The 21,360-nt window shown below is 45.6% G+C and overlaps 1 protein-coding gene across 1 annotated transcript in view; it reads left to right on the top strand.

Annotated features, from left to right (window-relative positions):
• Positions 1 to 21,360, top strand: part of itga2.2 (integrin, alpha 2 (CD49B, alpha 2 subunit of VLA-2 receptor), tandem duplicate 2) — a 222,315-nt gene that overhangs the window by 94,657 nt on the left and 106,298 nt on the right. Inside the window, 1 exon segment of the mRNA XM_038790878.1 lies at positions 18,640 to 18,749. Coding sequence (XP_038646806.1) covers positions 18,640 to 18,749 — 110 coding nt within the window.

Genomic DNA, 21,360 nt, shown 5'->3' on the forward strand with positions numbered 1-21,360 from the left:
GATCCGAGGGTACTGCACTGCCACCCTAGAGTACGTAGAGTACAGTGGCTTCTGCCTCTACGTCCTCCCCAACCTCTGCGCTGCCCTGCTACTCGGCCTGGACTTCCAGTGCAACCTCCAGAGCCTAAGGTTGAAATTTGGCGGGCCCCTACCATCCCTTACTGTATGCGGCCTCACGACCCTTAAGGTCGACCCACCTTCCCTGTTTGTGAACCTCAGCCCGGATTGCAAAACTGTGGCCACCAGGAGCAGATGGTACAGTACCCAGGACAGGACCTTCATCAGGTCTGAGGTCCAGTGGCTGCTACGGGAAGGTATTATCGAGACCAGCAGCAGCCCCTGGAGAGCCCAAGTGGTAGTGGTAAAAACTGGGGAGAAAAACAGGATCGTCGTTGATTACCGTCAGACCATCAGTCGGTACACGCAGCCCGACGCGTACCCCCTCCCTTGAATATCTGATATGGTCAATCGGATTGCACAGTACCAGGTCTTCTCGACAGTAGACCTGAAATCTGCCTACCACCAGCTCCCCATTCGCAAGGCGAACCGCCAGTGCACCGCATTTGAAGCGGACGGCCACCGTTACCATTTCCTTAGGGTTCCCTTTGGCGTCACCAACGGGGTTTCAGTCTTCCAACGGGAGATGGACCGAATGGGTGACCGGTATGGACTGCGGGCCACCTTCCCGTACCTAGACAACGTCACCATCTGCGGCAACGACCAGCAGGACCATGACGCTAACCTTTCTAAATTCCTCCACACCGCCAAGCTCCTTAACCTAACCTACATCAAGGAGAACTATGTGTTCAGCACGGACCAATTAGCCACCCTCGGCAATGTGGTCCAGAACGGAGTTCTGGGGCCCGACCCCGATCGCATGCGCCTCCTCATGGAACTCCCCCTCCCCCACTGCCCCAAGGCCCTCAAACGATGCCTGGGGTTCTTTTTGTACTCCGCCCAGTGGGTCCCAAACTATGCATACAAGGCCCGCTCACTCATTCAGACCACCATTTTCCCACTGACATCCGAGGCTCACCAGTCCTTCAACCGTATCAAGGCCAACATCATCAAGGCCGTGATGCATGAGGTCGACGAGATGCGCCCCTTCCAAATCGAGAGCGATGCATCAGATGTCGCTCTGGCCGCCACCCTCAACCAGGTAGGCAGAAGTAGCCAAGAATCAGGGGAAATTAGCCAAAGCATGAAAGGGAGAGATAGACCGGGAAGGGGGGGGGGGGGGATTTTTCCAGGTGTACAGAGTTGCTGCTGTTCAGCTGGTGCACAATGCCCTACCAGTTATTCTATTTTATTTTTTATTGTATTTTTTTTTACTATGTACTATTTTCTTTTCTTTGGTATGTTTGGGTGTGCCCTTCTCTTCTATATATGTGTGTATATATATATATATATATAATATATATATATTTATATGTTTCTTACCCTGTATACATAATGGTAAACATACCTTGTTCAAAAGCCCAATAAAAAACATTTATTAAAAAAAAACAGGCAGGCAGGCCCCTGGCATTCTTTTCCTGCACCCTCCATGCCTCTGAAATTCGGCATTCCTCCGTTGAAAAGGAGGCCCAGGCCATCATAGAAGCTGCGTGACATTGGAGGCATTACCTGGCCGGCAGGAGATTCACTCTCCTCACTGACCAACGGTCGGTTGCCTTCATGTTTAACAACACACAGCGGGACAAGATCTTGAGGTGGAGGATCGAGCTCTCCATCTACAATTACAAGATTTTGTATCGCTCTGGTAAGCTCAACGAACCCTTCAATGCCCTTTCACGAGGTACATGTGCCAACGCACAAGTAGACCGACTCCGTACCCTGCATGACAATCTCTGTCACCCAGGGGTCACCCGCTTTTATCATTTCATAAAGGCCCGCAAACTGCCCTACTCCATCGAGGAAGTCAGGGCTATCACCAGAGACTGCCAGGTCTGCACGGAGTGTAAACCGCACTTCTACCGGCCAGACCGTGCACGCCTGGTGAAGGCCTCCTGCCCCTTTGAGCACCTCAGCGTGGACTTCAAAGGGCCCCTCCCCTCCACCGACCCCAACATGTATTTTCTCAATGTGGTTGACGAGTACTCGAGATTCCCCTTCGCCATCCCATGCCCCGACGTGGATGCCACCGTCATCAAAGCCCTTAATACCATCTTCACTCTGTTCGGTTTCCCCACCTACGTCCACAGCGACAGGGGATCCTCATTCATGAGCGATGAGCTGCGCCAGTACCTGCTCAACAGGGGCATTGCCTCGAGCAGGATGACCAGCTACAACCCCAGGGGAAATGGGCAGGTGGAGTGGGAGAATGGGACTGTCTGGAAGGCCATCCAGCTGGCCCTACGGTCCAGAAATCTCCCGGCCTCCCGCTGGCAGGAGGTCCTCCCCAACGCCCTTCACTCCATTCGGTCACTCCTGTGTACTGGGACTAACAAAATCCCCCCATAAACGTCTCTTTGCCCTCTAGGAAGTCCACCTCCGGGGTTTCGCTCCCAACATGGCTGGCAGCTCCAGCACATATTCTCCTCCGTAAACACGTGCGGCCGCACAAGGCGGACCCATTGGTCGAGAAGGTACAGCTACTCTCTGCAAACCCGCAGTACGCCTACGTAGTGTACCCCGACGGCCGCCAAGACACAGTCTCCCTTCGGGACCTGGCACTAGCTGGGTCCCGACACACACCCCCTCTGTCCCGGCACCACCCTCCCTTCCCCCAGCGCACCCCACCACAGCCCCTGCTCCAGGACGATCCGTCCACCTCTTGGTCCCACCCGGGGATGAAGAGGATGTCGACACGCTCCCGGAGTCACCGACGACCGAGGCGACGCCTGACTCGCCACCAACACTGCGGCGCTCTCAACGACCGATCAAGGTGCCCGATCGTCTGAATTTGGAACCTCCTCCGAAGTTTTAATGACAACCTGTATGTATATAGTTTTCCACCGCATCCGCTGTACTCATTTTTAACAGGGGGTGAATGTGGTAGTCACCACTGTTGTATTGTATATCCTACACTGCATACGAGGGTATTACGGTAAGGCCCCTGTACTACAGGTACGGGGGTAGATCCCTGCCTACTGGCTCCGCCCAGTAGGCGGAGTATAAATGTGTGTGCTCTCCGAACTGCAGCCATTTCGGAAGCAACTGTAGGAGGCCACACATTTCTGTGTAATAAAGCCTCGATTAATCTCCACTTTTGTCTCGTTGTAATTGGTAGTGCATCACCACTATGCCACAATGTATTCACTTACAGTTGCTAACGTCGCCGAGCAAGATTGCCTCTAGGTTTACTCTTACCCAATAAAGATCTGGGTCATTTTTTTCATTGTTATATATGGGATCGCCCTATTTACAAATTGGTTACTGTGTTTCCTACATCGCCACAGTGAAAATATATCAAAAGTACTTCACTGATTATGAAGTGCTTTGAGTTTTCCTGAGTATTTATATGTCAATGTATCTGCCATTCTCCAAGCAAAGGTTTTCTTTGGCGCCATCCAGTGGACAAGGCTAGGTATCACATCACCATTTGACAAAGGCTTGTGATAGTGACTGTTTCTCACACGTAATAGGTCCCTTTCATAATTAGGTCACCTATCACTGCTCTTATAGTGCCACACTGACAGGTGCCATGAGAACGTTGTGACCACACCACAGATGAGAATTCAACTCCCAAGTCGGAACTCCAAAATCATAATGAATTCTGAGTCCTGACCCCACACCAACATGGGAATGCACCCAAGACATTGTTTTGTTGTGAAAAGCACTCAAATCGGCCAAAAATCGAGTTCACTGCCCAATTAGCACCAGCTGACATGAGAAAGAGGCGAAATAAAGCCAGGAGCATGTCCATCTCAAAGGGCAAGTGGCAGTCATTCCTGAGGCTGTCGTTTGTCCACAATATAGAGGCACGGCCGAGCACTGCTCACTATTCCAATATCATTCTGGAACGAAAAGGTAACCACCGCCTGCAACACCAACAACTTCCCCCCCCCCCCCCCAACTCTTACCCCCACTTCTCTTTTCCAATACAAACCATCTTCTGAAATCCCTCCCCTTCCAAGAACTGAAGCATTTCTTTTTCATTACAATTGATAACATCCATTGAACTCCCTCTGCTGTTTTCTTCTATTCCTCTTGTCCATATGTCCAAACTTTCCCTAAGGTTCTCCTATGTCCTAAGCTCTGAACTTGCATCTTTCACTTGTTTCTCTTTCATCTCCCTCATGCCACCTCTAAGCTCATTTTCCTAGGAGTCTCAACTCTGTTCCCTCGACCCTATTCCCGTCAAATTGCTGACCGATGTGCGACATTATGTATAATGTCTAACACATTAAGGGTTAATGGAATCTTTTAGCTGACCACTAGATGGAGCTGGGAGCAGATCTATAAAAAGGAATGCCTCTCAGGCTCCTGGGAAAGAGTAAGGCGGGAGAAGACTAGAGAGAATAGGAGCAGAGCAGAGGACAATTTAAGATAGTGTGCTTGAGACAAGTGTTAATATAGTGTAGATTGGGCTGGTTTAGCTCAGTGGGCAATACAGCTGGTTTGTGATGCAGAACAAGGCCAGCAGCGCACGTTCCATTCCCGTACCGGCTGAGAATTCTGAATTCTCACTGTGTACCGTAACAGACACCGAAAAGTTGCTTCTAGGGGCTTTTCACAGTAACTTAATTGCATTGTTAATGTAAGCCTACTTGTGAAAATAAAGATTATTTATTTATTTAGTATAGTGTAGATTGTAGTTTAGTTATAATATTGCTTGTTTTAGGACTAATGATTGAACTGTTTAATAATAATAATGATCTTTATTGGAACAAGTCTGATGTGTTGGGTACTCTGGATCCGTGGAGACTGCGTTTATGATAGCAGTAACATATACAGGCTACCAACACTTCAAATAGTACGACACTATTTTATTAAGCTCGGAATTGTTGAACATACTTTCACTGTGGGTCGACACTATGTTAGATTAAACTGAAGACCTATGCCTATCCTGACCAGTCTAGACTGTTAGCACATGGTGAAGATCTGTGCTACAAGCTGTGAGCTCTGTCCTCCTCAGAAGCTGCATCCTGAATGAGCGGGAAAACTAGTGCCCTCTGGCTTTATAGTGAGTGTGCTCTAACTGGTGATTGACTGCTGTGTTGTGTGTGTTGATTGGTCTTGCAGTGTGTCAGTCAGTGTGTGTCTGCACCATTATATACTGATGTGTATATTATGACAAAGTCGGCTTACATTTACACTGCAATGAAATTACTGTGGAACGCCCCTCGTCGCCACATTCCGGCACCAGTTCAGGGACACAGAGGGAGAATTCAGAATGTCCAAATTACTTAACAGTATGTCTTTCAGGAATTGTGGGAGGAAGCCGGAGCATCCGGAGGAAACCCACATAGACAGTGGGAGAATGTGCAGACTCCACACAGACAGTGACCCAAGCCAAAAATCGAACCTGGGACCCTGGAACTGTGAAGTAACAGTGCTAACCACTGTGCTACCATGCTGCCCATGTTTAATAAGTAGTGTAATAAATTTTAGCTTTGTTTATTTTTATTATTATTATAAATTCATTTTTCTCCAATTAAGGGACAATTTAGCGTGTTCAATCCACCTACCTTGCACATCTTTGTGTTGTGGGAGCGAAACCCACACAAACACGGGGAGAATGTGAGAATCGAACCTGGGACCTCAATGCCGTGAAGCAGCAGGGCTAACCCACCATGCTGCCCCGCTTTGTTTATTTGACTTATCTTTTTGTGGTGTTTATGTACACTACAAATCCATCCTGGGTATTAGCAACACAAAGAACACCACATTTTGTTGCCCATGTTGGCTGACATTGTTAAAAGTTCCAGTTGCTCATCTGTAATTCCCTTCCGTTCCAATCCTTATCATTAACTGCTTCCTGGATGCCTTTCCCCTTGCAAACCCACCCTGTCTCCAAACTCCCTTTCTTAACCTTAGTTTTGAATGTGTTGTCACCTACCTCCAAATTCCTGACCACAGTTCCACTTGGGAAATCCTGCAATCAGCTTTCCCTCCAGCGACACAGTGTCTGTAACAGTAGTAAACTATCCCTTCTTATCATTCGAAACCCGACCACACATCCTCCCCCAGTGGCTCTTCGACATTGTCCTGCTAAGTGACACTACCCCCTCCTGCTTAAAAATAAGGGGCTGCTCATTTAAAACAAGGATGAGGAGAAATTATTTCTCTGGGGGTCATGTGAGGGAACTCTTCCTCAAAAGGCAGAGTGAGATGAATTCTGCATTGATAAGGATGGGAAAGGTTGTCCGTCCCTGTCCCCCCCCCCCCCCCCCCCCCCCCGTGCTGATATGCATCACTGTAAATACACAATGTAGGGGTTAATGTAGACTAGCTAGACACTAGAGGGAGCACGAGAGACATGACACACAGACACTCAACCAATAGAACAGTTAGATAGGCCTTTGAAGGCAGTGGTCAGAGGGGAATTCATCTCGATACGGGCCCACAGTGAAAGGCGGAATGGGCTGAGAGTAAAGAGTAGAGGTGGGATCATGGTCCTGGACCCAGTGGGGGTGAATGAGGTGTTTAAGGACTTTTACAATAAATTATATGAGTCGGAAACCCGTCTGGGGTGGAGGGGATGAGGCAGTTTTTGGGTCAGTTGAGGTTTTCGAGGGTGGATGAGGATCTGGTGGAAGGGCTGGGAGCCCCAATTGAAATTGAGGAAATAGTTGAGGGGCTGGAGGGTATTTAGCCGGGCAAGGCCTGGGGGCCAGACGGCTACCCGGTGGAATTCTATAAGAAGTTTTCAGAGATATTGAGCCCACTGCTGGTGAGGACATTTAATGAAGCAAGAGAGAAGGGAGTCCTCCCCCCAACAATGTCGCAGGCCTCGATTTCACTGATCCTGAAATGGGAGAAGGATCCTGAGCAATGCGGGGCATACAGGCCGATTTCTCTCCTGAATGTGGACGCAAAACTGCTGGCTAAGATACTGGCCACAAGGATAGAGGATTGTGTCCCGGGGATGATAGGGGAAAACCAGACGGGATTTGTAAAGGGCAGGCAACTCAAGGCCAATGTTAGAAGGCTTTTAAATGTTATTATGATGCCCTCGGAAGGAGGGGAGGTGGAGGCGGTGGTAGCGATGCATGCGGAGAAGGCTTTTGATCAGGTGGAGTGGGATTACATTTGGGAGGCGCTGGGAAGGTTTGGGTTTGGTGAGGGCTTCATTGACTGCGTGTGGTTGCTCTATCAGGCACCAGTAGCGAGTGTGCGTAGAAACCGGCTGAGGCCGGGGTATTTTAAACTATACCGAGGGACGAAGCAAGGGTGCCCCCTCTCCCCGCTACTGTTTGCTCTGGCCATAGAGCCATTGGCCATGGCATTAAGAGACTCTAGGAACTGGAAAGGGTTCGGCGGGAGGAGGGGGAGCACCGGGTCTCGCTTTACACAGATGACCTGCTCTTGAATATTTGAGACCCGTTGGAGGGGAGGAAATGAAATGAAGTAGGTTTCAAATGGAAAGCTCCTAGTCGCCACATTCCGGCACTTGTTCGGGGAGGCTGGAACGGGAATTGAACCGTGCTGCTGGCCTGCCTAGGTCTGCTTTAAAAGCCATCACTTTAGCCCTGTGCTAAACCAGCCTCTGAATGGGGGAAGTGATGCAAATCCTAGGGGAATTTGGCAATTATTCCCGGTATAAATTGAACATGGGGAAAAGCGAGATGTTTGCGATCCAGGCTAGAGGGCACAAGAAGAGACTGGGAGAGCTGCCGTTTAGAATGGTAGGAAGGAGCTTTCAGTATCTGGGAATCCAGGTGGCCCGGGAATGGGAGGCACTGCACAAGTTAAATCTATCCCGGCTTGTAGAACAAATGGAAGGGGACTTTAAGAGATGGGACATGCTCCCGCCTATCACTGGCGGGGAGGGCACAGACCATGAAAATGACGGTCCTCCCCAGATTTCTGTTTGTCTTTCAGTGTCTCCCCATCTTCGTCCTGAGGGCCTTTTTCAAGTGGGTGAATAAGATTATTGCGGGCTTTGTGTGGGCAGGTAAAACCCCGCAGGTGAAGAAAGTGCTGCTGGAGCGCAGTCGGGGGAGGGTGGGTTGGTGCTGCCGAACTTCTACAACTACTACTGGGCGGCTAATATAGCCATGATTAGGAAGTGGGTAGTGGGGGAGGAGTCGGCATGGGAGCGGATGAAGGCGGCGTCATGTAAAGACGCAAGTTTGGGAGCATTGATAACGGCAGCTCTTCCGTTCTTGCCGGCCCGATACTCCACAAGTCCGGTGGTAGTGGCAGCTTTGAGAATCTGGGGGCAGTGAAGGAGATATAAGAGAGTGGAGGGAGCATTGGCTTGGTCCCCGATTTATAATAACCATCAGTTTGTACTGGGTAGTCTGGATGGTGGGTTCCGGAGTTGGCAAAGGGCAGGAATTAGAAGGATGTGGGATCTATTTATAGACGAGAGCTTCCCGAGCTTGAAAGCCTTGGAGGATAAATTTGAATTGCCAGCAGGGAATGGGTTTAGGTATTTGCAGTTACGAGACTTCTTGAGAAGGCAGATTCCGGCCTTCCCGCTGCTGCCGCCACGGGGGATACAGGACAGAGTGGTCTCCAGGACATGGGTGGGAGAGGGGAAGGTATCAGATATTTACCAGGAACTTTTAGAGATGGAGGAAACTCCGGTGGAGGAGCTTAAGGGCAAGTGGGAGGACGAGCTCGAAGGAGAGATAGAGGCGAGTCTGTGGGCGGATGCCCTAAGCACTGTTAATACCTCCTCATCATGTGCCAGGCTCAGCCTGATACAATTTAAGGTAGTTCACCGGGCACACATGACAGTGGCTAGGATAAGCAAGTTTTTCGGGGTAGAGGGCAGGTGTGCAAGGTGCGCAGGAAGCCCAGCAAATCATGTCCACATGTTTTGGGCATGCCCGAAGCTTAGAGGGTTCTGGCAGGGTTTCGCTAAGGCAATGTCAATGGTACTCGAAACACGGGTGGTGCCGAGTCTGGAGGTGGCGATCTTTGGAATGTCGGAAGAGCTGAGAGTTCAGGGGGTGAAAGAGGCTGACATCTTGGCCTTTGCCTCCCTGGTAGCCCAGAGACGGATCTTATTAATGTGCAGCGACTCAAAGCCCCCGAGTGTAGAGACCTGAGTGAGTGACATGGCTTGAGAAAATAAAGTTCGCCTTAAGAGGGTCAATGGTAGGATTTACCCGGAGGTGGCAGCCGTTCGTCAACTTTCTCGGGGGAAATTAAAATGTCAGCAGAAGCAGTATTCCAAAGGTGGGGAGGGAGAGGGCTGGATTGTTGTTTTATGGTTGGGGTGTGTGAAGATTGGGATGGGGTAGAAATGTTTATTGTACAATGTTTATGTCATTGTTATTGTTATTATTATTAAAACTTGTAAATACCCTAATAAAATAGTTTTTTAAAAAGTTTTGTCAAACATGACTTCCTTTCATAAATCTAAGTTGACTTTGTCTCCCCCGATGATATTTTCTAAGTGCCCTGTTATCACTTCTTTTATAATAGACTCTGGCATTTTCCCTACTACTGATGTTAGACTAACCAGTCTATAATTCCCTCTTTTCTCCCTCCCTCCTTTATTAGATAGCGGGGTTACATTTGCCACCCTCCCATCTGCCGAGACGGTTCCAGAATCTACACAATTTTGGAAGATGATAACTAATCCATTATTTCCATGGCCACCCTCTTTATTACACTGGAATGTAGATTAGCAGGCCCTGGGATTTATCAGCTTTTAGTCCCATTCATTTCTCCAGAATTAACACATAATAATCTTTTATTGTCACAAATAGGCTTACAGTAACACTGTCATGAAGTTACTGTGAAAAGCCCCTAGTCGCCGCAGTCTGGCGTCTGTTCGGGTAATGAGCCGGTATGGGATTTGAACCCACACTGCTGACCTTATTCTGTATTACAAACCAGCTGTGTAGCCCACTGAGCAAAATCATTTTTTATTAATATTAATTCACTTCAATTCCTTCTTCTCACTAATTGCTCTGGTGTTTCCTATTATCAATTCTCCCATTTCAGACTGTAAGGAACCTACATTTGTCTTCACTAATCTTTTTATTTTTACACAATTATAGACGAATTTACAGTTCTTCTTACTTATGTGCACGCTATTTTTCCATCTTAATCAATCTATTGGTCCTTTTTTGCATAATTCTAAACTGCTCCCAATCGTCACTACTTTTTCTAACAACTTTAGAATCATAGAACCATAGAATTTACAGTGCAGAAGGAGGTCATCGGCCCATCGAGTCTGCACCGACCCATGGAAAGAGGACCCTACTTATGCCCACGCCTCCATCATATCCCCATAACCCAGTAACCCCACCAACCTTTTGGACATGAAGGGGCAATTTAGCATGGCCAATCCACGTAACGTGCTCATCTTTGGTCTGGCTCCTCTTTGGATCTAATACTATCCTTAATTTCTTTTTTTTAGCGGTTGGGCCATTTTTCTTGCTGTGTTTTTGCACCACAAAGAAACGTATAACTGTTGCAATGCATACATTTGTTCCTTAAATATTAGCCATTGCCTATCCACCATCATGCCTTTTAATGAAGTTTCCCTATCTATCTCAGCCAACTCATGCCTCATACCTTTATAGTTTCCTTTGTTTAGATTTAGCACCTAAGTTTCAGATTGGATTTCTTCATTTTCCATCCCAATGTAAAATTCTATTATGTTATGGTCACTGTTCCCGAAAGGACCCCGCACAACAAGATTATTAATTAGCCCCTTCACATTGCATAATACTAAATCTAGGATGTTCCCTAAGTTGGTTCCTTGACAAATTGATCTAAAAAACCATCTCACACACACTCCAGGAATCCATCTACCACGGTATTGCTGCTAGTTTGGTTTGTCCAATCTATATTGTTGTTGTTTTTCTCTTTCTCACGAAATAACCGGAGGAGTGTCAGGTACAGAAAGATTGTTTATTGACCAATATGTTGGGAGAGCCCAGCTTCAGAGATAGACATCTGGAGATGACTCTGCCAATGTAAAGAATAAGGTGACATCTATACAGAGCACGGTTACATAGGTTATAGGGTATGGCTACATAGGTAAGGATGTTGTTTACATTGGATAATGTTGGTTTTAAAGTAGACATCAAACAAGTTATGTGCACCCAGGCAGAGTGAGTGTTATCTGTCCTTATCTATTCTTAATGTTTTTATGGAACCCTCCCTCACCCCCTAACCTCCCTACTTGATGCCAGACCCAAGAGATGTGTCTGGTCCTTGGATCGAGTTAGAAAAACATGTTTGTTAATCGTTATGCTGATTGCAGTAGATTATGTCTTTTGGACGAACGGTTTAAGGCTGCTGAAATTTGATTTAACGAGAACATGTTGGTTGACCCTTATGCTCACTGCTGGAGATGGTGCCACATCAGCTTTTAGCTGACATCTTTATGAAAATTGCTTCAGTATACTGTACTACATCAAACAGATTCAAAATCCCTTAGAATAAGTATTAATTGTCCGAATAGATTGTTGTTAATAAATATTAATCATTTGTCTTCCCACGACATTAAATTTACCCTTGATTACTGCAGCACCCTTGTTACATGCATCTTGAATTTCTAGTTTAATGCCTTCCCCTATCTTACCACTACTTTTTTGATTATTTGTTCATGGAATGTTGGCCCATCCTTGAGGGCATTTAAGAGTCAACCACATTGCTGTGGGTCTGGAGCCATATGTAGACCAGACTAGGTAAGGATGACAGATTTTCTTCCCTAAAGGACATTAGTGAACAGATGGGGGTTCACAGCAATCGTCAATGGTTTCATCATCCTTAGACTTTTAATTTCAGATTGTTTTTATTGAATTCAAATTTTACCATCTGCCATAGAATCATAGAATTTACTGTGCAGAAGAAGGCCATCCAGTTTGCACCGGCCCTTGGAAAGAGCACTAAGCCCACACGTCCACCCAATCCCCATAACCCAATAACCCCACCGAACCTTTTGACATTAAGGGCAATTTAGCATGGTCAATCCACCTAAACTGCACATTTTTGGACTGTGGGAGGAAACCGGAGTACCCAGAGGAAACCCACGCGGACACGGGGAGAATGTGCAGATTCCGCACAGACAGTGACCCAAGCCAGGAATCGAACCTTGTGCTGGATGGTGTCGAGCTTCATGAGCGTTGCTGGAGCTGCACTCATACAGGCAAGCAGAGCATATTCCTTCACATCCCTGACCTTTGCCTTGTAGATGGTAGGCAGGCTTTGGGAAGTGAGGAGGTGAGTTACTCTCAATAGAATTCCCAAGCTCAGGGCAGCTCTTGTACTCACAGTATTTATATGGCTAGTCCATTAGTTTCTGGCCGCTGGTAATCTCCAGGATGTTGATAGTGGTAGCAAAGATAATAAGGCAGCCATAGAAGTTCAAGGCTATTTGAATGCATTGAACATACACATGTGTACACAATTACATCCAATCCTCCAGGATTGATTTGCTTCTCAGTTACATGTTTCCCAGGGTGCAAGTACAGAGGAAATTCAAGGCCTTGTGTTCAAATCATTACAAGAGCAGAGTTACCCACTGCTGCACTGCATTACCAATTTCTTGTTGACTGGCATCACTGTGTTAAATTATCAAAATGGCATTATCTTTAAAAATAAATTTAGAGTACCCAATTCTTTTTTTTCCAATTAAGGGGCAATTTAGCGTGGCCAATCCACCTAGCCTGCACACCTTTGGGTTTTGTGGGTGAGACCCATGCAGACACGGGGAGAATGTGCAAACGGCACGCGGACCGTGACTTGGGGCCAGGATTGAACCCGGGTCCTCTGCACCATAAGCAGCAGTGCTAAACACTGTGCCACCATGCCACCCAAAATGTCATTATTTAACTCTAATTTGTGGTAATTTCATGTTTGGAGTTAAAATGGAACTAAATTAAGTGTCTGGCAAAATTAAGAATACATATGAACCTACATAGTGTGACTGGAATCAGTGTAGAAGGAAGAAGAATTATACTGCAGAGAGATACGTTCTAACATGCTAACATTTCTTAAAGGAAATCATTACTAGAAAGAAGTACTTTCGGATAAAAGGACTAGTGCTTAAGATCTGGATTGGATTTGTTTATTGTCATGTGTACCGAGGTACAGTGAAAAGTATTGTTCTGCGTACAGCTCAGACAGATCATTCCGAACATGAAAAGAAAATACATAGGTCAAACATAAAATACATAATGTAAATATATAGTCACAGGTATCGGGTGAAGCATACAGGAGTGTAGTACTACTCAGTAGAAAATATGTGTGACGAGATCAGATCAGCCCATAAGAGGGTTGTTTCGGAGTCTGGTAACAGTAGGAAAGAAGCTGTTTTTGAATCTGTTAGTGCATGTTCTCACACTTTTGTATCTCCTGCCCGATGGAAGAGGTTGAAAGAGTGAGTAAGCCGGGTGGGAGAGGTCTTTGATTATGTTTCCTGCTTTCCCAAGGCAGTGGGAGGTGTAGACAGAGTCAATGGATGGGAGGCAGATTTGCATGATGGACTGGGCTGTGTTCACGACTCTCTGTCGTTTCTTACTGTCTTGGGCCGAGCAGTTGCCATACCAAGCTGTGATACAGCCAGATACGACGCTTTCTATGGTGCATCTGTAAAAGTTGATAAGAGTCAATGTGGACATGCCAAATTTCCGTAGTTTCCTGAGAAAGTATAGGAGTTGTTGTGCTTTCTTGGTCATAGCGACGACGTGGGTGGACCAGGACAGATTGTTGGTGATGCGCACACCGAAGAGACTTGATCTAAACTGCTGACTTTAAACGGTAATTTTTTGATAAACAGCTGTTCCATAGTGAATGGACAGCTTCCAAAGAGTGAGTGAACTCTGTGATCACCACTCCAGTTCTGTCAAGATCATCTTTATAAGAAACAATGGAACTCAGCTGTTCTCCAGCAGTGATGGTCCCGGTCAAGGTATATAAGGCAATATGCTAGGGGCATCTAGAGTGCAGCTGTCTGGCACACGATTGTCATACACAGCCTCCACTGTGGAAAAAATGTTTGTCGGAGATGTAAAGGCTTAAGTACTTTAAACTGAAAGCATCTTTGCAATCATCCTCATGGTCATAATCCTGCTCATAATAATACAACAAACAGAATTACCGTGTCCTGTCCAGTGGGCCAATTTGATCCATAGCAAAATTATGTTAAATGAATCAACAATAGTTTCCTGACAGTTTGTCAAATACTGTCAACCTACTTTTGTTCAATGCTGATGCCCATTCAATATTTACTGCAATTTCCCTTCCGCTATCTGATAACTCATCCAAATCACTTCTTTGACGTAGAAATCCCTTTTTGGAATAGGTCCCTGTGGTAGTCACCACTGTTGTATTGTGTATACTGCATACAAGGGTATCATGGTAAGGCCCCTGTACTACAGGTACAGGGGTAGATCCCTGCCTGCTGGGCGGACTATAAATGTGTGGGCTCTCCGAGTTGCAGCAATTTCGGCAGCAGCTGCGGGAGGCTTCACATCTCTGCGTAATAAAGCCTCGATTACTCTCTACCCTCGTCTCGCCATAATTGATAGTGCATCAGCCCCTCATCATTTTTTCATTTGTGCTATGAATTCTGATGATGATTTTGCTCACATCACATGTTTTTGAAACTGGCAACAAAATTGACCGCACAAAGTTCAGGTCTTAATTGAGGCAGCATTTGTTTTCCTCTGCAAAGCACCTTGGGATATTTTTCTGAAGTCACAGTGTAAGTACAAGTAGTTGCTCTTAATCTCGTATGTCGTGAAGAAAGATTCTTCCTAGGAAAAGGGATTTAATCATCCTTTCCACACTCATAATGCTCTGATGGTCGAGAAGGCCCAATTTTAGCCCACAAACCCAATGAGACAGGATGGCATAGGGACAAAATTCTTGCAGTGACTTTCTCAACTCATTCAGGTCAGCTTCACCCGATCATCATTCTAACAGGCACAGTTTGAGAAACCAATGAGGTCCTTGTCTCAGGTAGGCCAGAAACTCACTGACATTCAAATATCAAGGTTCAATGACATAATTCAGACCCTGTGAATGCTTCATGTGCAGCCGAGTTCAAAGATGGCTCAAGGTTTCTAATGAATTGCTGAGTGTAGTCCGATGAATTCTGATTTTTTTAGTATGCCCTTAAAGTGACATTGTTACCTTTCACAGAATTGATCACCTATCAAATTTGTTACACAGCCTTTAGATTACACAACTTTTAACATGCATAACATCGAGAAAGAATTTCCTCTCACTTCCAGTGAGATATCACAAAGCTGAAAGGCAGAGAAGTAACCAAAGAAATTCCTTAATTTCTGCTAACCTCAGAACAAACCAGTGTTTACAATTTTTTTGCTTGATTGCAATTTTTCAACCTTCAGCACGGTTATCAGCTTTCAAGGGTAGGAATTCTGATCAGCAAAGTCCATTTATGAATGCTTTCACTACTTTCCTGTTCACAATATTTTTACACAAGTGATCACTGTTTAAATTAAAGCAAGTAAATATATTGCATTCAAGTATGTAATACACACATTCCTAAATTTAACTCCAGTTGGAATTTCTACCCTTGGCATTTTCAAGGTGGTTGCCTAATAATGGCTCAATGCATTGATTCTAAAAGTCTAGTGTGGCTCTCTCCAAACGTTCAACAGGGAAACCTCCACTGAATATCAGAGACCCTGCTTGTTCTTTATGATACAGACTAAGAAGACACACACGTTTAATCTCTAGTCGCTGCTGAATTAATGGATATCATTTAGGGCAGCAATGGATACTTAATTAGCTTTGATGCTCCTCATCTGTATTAGAGAAACTTATCCAGGGTTCATGCTCTTGATCATTCTCTATAGATCAAGAATGTATGCATCTCTGTATATGTGTGTTTGTGTGTATATGTGTGTTGTGTGCATGTGCATTTGTGTGTGTGTTTGAGCATCTGTGCATTTGATTGTGTGTGTTTGTGTGCATGTTTGTGCATATGCATTTGTGCAGATGTCTGTATGTGTGTTAGATGAGGGCAGGTTCCACATAGTAGAATAGCTATGATAAATCGGAAAAATCCATGTCGGTATGTAAACACATTATTATTGTCCAGATCTTTATTTTAAATATGTTGATATCTGTGTAAAGAAACAAATATAGCACTTGAATTGTTGATGAAGAATTAAAATTTAGGTGCAGCAAAGGGTGGAATCTTATGAGACTGATGGAGGTAGATTGGGAGGCTGGCCCAAGAGGAAAATCAGAAAGATTCATATTGGGTTGGCAGGCCGGCACATTCCTTCACCTTGACAATCATGTCCGAAGGGAGTGGACAACGGAAGTGGCTATTGTTATGGACCAGTGTTTAGAGAACCCCAAAGTGTATCATGGAGTTCACCTGACCCACAACTTTTAATAAATGGTAGTCATGGGGAGCACACGGGCCTACGTTAAAGGTGTGGTGCAACAGAGCTGTACAGTACATTTAAATTAAAACAGTGTTTATTTATGAAACCAGCTAACACTTTATAAACCCACAGTAAACATCTTAACAACTATCAATACCAATAAATCCCCAAAGAATACAGTACCCGATAGATAACCCTTAATAAATTCCCAAACAACATCCGGAAGACAAAAGACCCTTTTTAACACAGAGATCAGGTTTAAATTCACTATTGAGAGCAGTCAGCACTTTGAAATCACCCAATTGATTTGGAGACAGTCCTTAGTTTGCAGAGAGAGATCCTTATACAACTCCTTACTTTGCCTGCAGCTGTCCAGCTCTCAAAACAAAACTAACCACCCTGTAGCAAACAGCCTAAAATGAAAGTAAAGCAGACAGACCCAGCCCAGCTCCACCCACTCTTTGACATCACTGGAGCTCTCTAGTAAACACCCATTTCGTAAAGGTACACCAGTACAGCTATTTCATAAACACCCATTTCTTAAACACTTATTTCTTAAAGCTACTCTCACATGGCACGATTCATCTGGAAGCAGTGGGTAGCTAATAATTATCAATTAGGAGCCCATTCAGAGAAATGGGATGGACACCGCCAGGATCTTCCTGGCATCAGAGTTACCTCCTACTGACTGCAATTCCAGAAGCTCATTGAAGGGGTGCCAAAGGCCATGGGCAGGAAAGGCCACATTCACAGCCAGAGCAATTTAGCCAGAGGCATTTCCCTTCTGCTTTGAGAGGTCTGCTGGCTTCAGATTTGACCAGTGTTAATTGTTGGATTCCTCTAATTGGGCCGGCAAACTCAGGAACGCACTCACTGTGCTTAATTGGTTGTAAAAACTGGAGAGAGCTAATTCATTTACATATCTATTTCAGATTTCCAGCATCTGCAATATTTTGCTTTTATCTGATTGTTTAATTCTCTTCTGGGAATGCCTAGCTTGAAGAAATACTGCTCTTCTCTCCGACAGGATTTCTGTTTGTCTCTTTTACCAGGTTCACCTTTTTTGTTTTCTCCCACCTATCACTGACCTTCTACTCTGCTCCAGTTGCTCAGACCCTCTTTTTTGTTTTGTTTTTTAAATTTAGAGTATCCAATTTTTTTTTCCAATTAAGAGGCAATTCAGCGTGGCCAATCCACCTACGCTGCACATCTTTTTGGGTTGTGGGGGTGAGACCCACACAGATACGGGGAGAATGTGGAAACTCCACACGGACAGTCACCCAGGGCCGGGATCGAACATGGGTCCCCAGTGGCGTGAGGCAGCAGTGCTAACCACTGTGCCACCGTGCCTCCCAGACCCTCTTAAAGCATAAAAGATCTGTCATATTTCCTCCTCCCTCTAACTCTGAAGAAGAGTCATTCCGACTCAAAACGTTCACTCTGTTTCTCTCTCCACAGATGCAGCCAGACCTGCTGAGATTTTCTAGCACTTTCTGTTTGCAGCACGGTAGCATGGTGGTTAGCATAAATGCTTCACAGCTCCAGGGTCCCAGGTTCGATTCCCGGCTGGGTCACTGTCTGTGTGGAGTCTGCACGTCCTCCCCGTGTGTGCGTGGGTTTCCTCCGGGTGCTCCGGTTTCCTCCCACAGTCCAAAGATGTGCGGGTTAGGTGGATTGGCCATGCTAAATTGCCCGTAGTGTCCTAAAAATGTAAGGTTAAGGGGGGGGGTTTGTTGGGTTATGGGTATAGGGTGGATATGTGGGTTTGCGTAGGGTGATCATGGCTCGGCACAACATCGAGGGCCGAATGGACTGTTCTGTGCTGTACTGTTCTATGTTCTATGTTTCTATTTCGGATTTCCAGCATCCGCAGTGACTTATTTTTAAATTAACTAGAATTCTCCAGGAAAACTTCACGGGCGAGTGGTCTCACAGGTTATCGGTAGCAGTCACACGTGTGTCCACAATGGATAATTATTTTGAAAGGAGGCAAGATTCCACCTGTATTGAGCTGTGAGCACAAGTGGAACTCTTTCTCATCATGGGTTAGTGCCCAGGGAGGATAGGGTAAAACAAAATGAGCCAAATTCTGCTGGTGTTGGTTCAGATGAAGAAGTGATACTGTGTAATTATTGTCTGAATCTCATGCTGTATTCAATTCAGTCACATTGTGGATTCCACACCACAGGTTGCTGGTGGGATCACCTTGGAGTGGTTTTCCTAAAGATCGCATGGGGGATGTGTACAAATGTCCTGTGAAGGACCAGAGTGGAAATTGTGAAAAACTCAACGTGGCAGGTAAGTGTGATTCCATAACACACGTGTGAAATGTGTAATTTACTGGTGACATATCTAAAAATTATGGCCTGAATTCCCTCGCCACTTCTGGCTGAGTTTTATGCTGCATCAGAGCAAGGTTGAGTGGAAAGCTGCCGTATCAGTTCTGTCTCAACCTGTGTCTCCGTGCTTCCCACAGGTGGATAGCATTAAGGCATTAGCATTAGTATTTTCCAAATGTATGCCAATTGGAGAAATACATCCTTTGACATCTTTTCAATGGTTTGGGTCCTTTAAACAGTGGATGTGAGGGTGCTACTTGTCAGACCCAGTTGTCCAGGGACCTCCTGATGGTGCTAAAGGCCCTTAAATTTTTTGAGACCCCTGTAAATGCTCTGAGATTATGACGTTCACAGATTGGTGAGGAGGCACTATTATTTACCAAACAATTTAGCTTTGCTGTTGCTGCTTCCATTCCCCCAACCTCACAGGTTTGTTGTAGTTAAACTGTACCCCCAGGCAAACGATTGATAGCCCACTTCAATTTTCTGGTCCCACCAAACCCAGAACCAAAAATTCCTGCCCGCAGGCAATGGACCTGACAATTGTCCGCCAAATTGTTTGTTCTGCCCTCAGCAATTCCCGCAGAGGGCAGGATCGTTAAATTTAGCCCCTAAATTTAAATCACTCTATGGCTACAATGGTCAATCAGGTGTGTTTCCATGGCAAGTAAAAAGCCCTGCCTCTTGCCATGACTGTGTCTGGAGAAGACAGTTTTTTGGAATGTTTAGTCACTCTCACTGCTTGCTCCTTTTATGGTTTACCTGCATGGGAGTAATTTTGACTTTGAGCAATAACGTAATGCCAGTCATCTAATTCAGCCAATTGTTCTAAATCTCCCCTGATAGTACGCTGCATATAACCTTTGCAGCACAGGGTCTGGTGTGAAGTTATCCTCCATTGGAGGATCGCTCAGAAAAGTAATTGGAAGCCAATGTTCATTTTTGTGTCTGATCAGAATCTAATCCCGATCAGAAGATCTGGCCAATGTTTTTACTGTTATTCTTAACTTCAGTTGCTTTGCTGTTTTTGGAGTCTCTATTAGGAGGAAATGCAGTAAGAAGTCTTACAACACCAGGTTAAAGTCCAATATGTTTGTTTCAAACACTGATCTCCGGGTAAGCGTTCTCCAAGGCGGCCTTAAGGATGTGCGACAACGCAGAATCGGCGAGCAGAAACTTATATCCAAGTTCCGCACACATGAATGCGGCCTCAACCGGGACCTGGGATTCATGTCACATTACATTCATCCCCCACCATCTGGCCTGGGCTTGCGAAATCCTACTAACTGTCCTGGCTTGAGACAATTCACACCTCTTTAACCTGGGGTTACCCCTATCTCTGCATCTGTAAAGACTTAAATACCTGCAAATGCTCGCATTCTAAGCATTGTCTGACATCTTTGACTTTGTCTATATATATGTTTCTGGAACAAACCTCTTCATTCACCTGAGGAAGGAGCTGCGCTCCGAAAGCTAGTGTTTGAAAGAAACCTGTTGGACTTTAACCTGATGTTGTAAGACTTCTTACTGTGCTCATCCCAGTCCAACGCCGGCATCTCCATATCAGGAGGAAGTACAATGAGGGACTGAACCAATGAAATGAAATGAAAATCGCTTATTATCACAAGTAGGCTTCAAATTAAGTTACTGTGAAAAGCCCCTAGTCGCCACATTCCGGCGGCTGATCGGGGAGGCTGGGACGGGAATTGAACTGTGCTGCTGGCCTGCCTTGGTCTGCTTTCAAAGCTAGTGATTTAGCCCTGCGCTAAACAGCGCCATAAGACCATGAGACCCTAAGACACAGGAGCAGAATTAGGCCACTCGGCCCAGCGAATCTGCTCCAGCATTCAATCATGGTTGATATTTTTCTCTTCCCCATTCTCCTGCCTTCTACCCATAATCCCTGATCCCCTTATTAATCAAGAACCTATCTATCCCTGCCTTAAAGGCCCTCAGTGATTTGGCCTCCACAGCTTTCTGCAGCAAAGATTTCCACAGATTCACCACCCTCTGGTTGAAGAAATTCCTCCTCATCTCTGTTTTAAAGGATCGTCCCTTCAGTCTGAGGCTGTAGCCTCTGGTTCTAGCTTTTCCTACTAGCGGAACACACTCTCCACGTCCACTCTATCCAGGCCTCGCAGTATCCTGTAAGTTTCAATAAGATCCCCCCTCATCCTTCTAATCTCCAACGCGTACAGACCCAGACTCCTCAACCGTTCCTCATATAGTAAGAAGTCTTACAACACCAGGTTAAAGTCCAACAGGTTTGATTCAAACACGAGCTTTCGGAGCACTGCTCCTTCCTCAGATGAAGGAGCTGCGCTCCGAAAGCTCGTGTTTGAAACAAACCTGTTGGACTTTAACCTGGTGTTGTAAGACTTCTTACTGTGCTCACCCCAGTCCAACGCCGGTTCCTCATATAACAAGCTCTTCATTCCCAGGGATACATCCTTCCTTAGATATGGGGCACAAAACTTTATTTTATAATAATCTTTATTGTCACAAGTAGGCTTACATTAACACTGCAATGAAGTTACTGTGAAAAGCCCCTAATCTCCACATTCCCGGCG

This window comes from Scyliorhinus canicula, chromosome 3, assembly GCF_902713615.1.
Source record: "Scyliorhinus canicula chromosome 3, sScyCan1.1, whole genome shotgun sequence".
Taxonomy (NCBI): domain Eukaryota; kingdom Metazoa; phylum Chordata; class Chondrichthyes; order Carcharhiniformes; family Scyliorhinidae; genus Scyliorhinus; species Scyliorhinus canicula.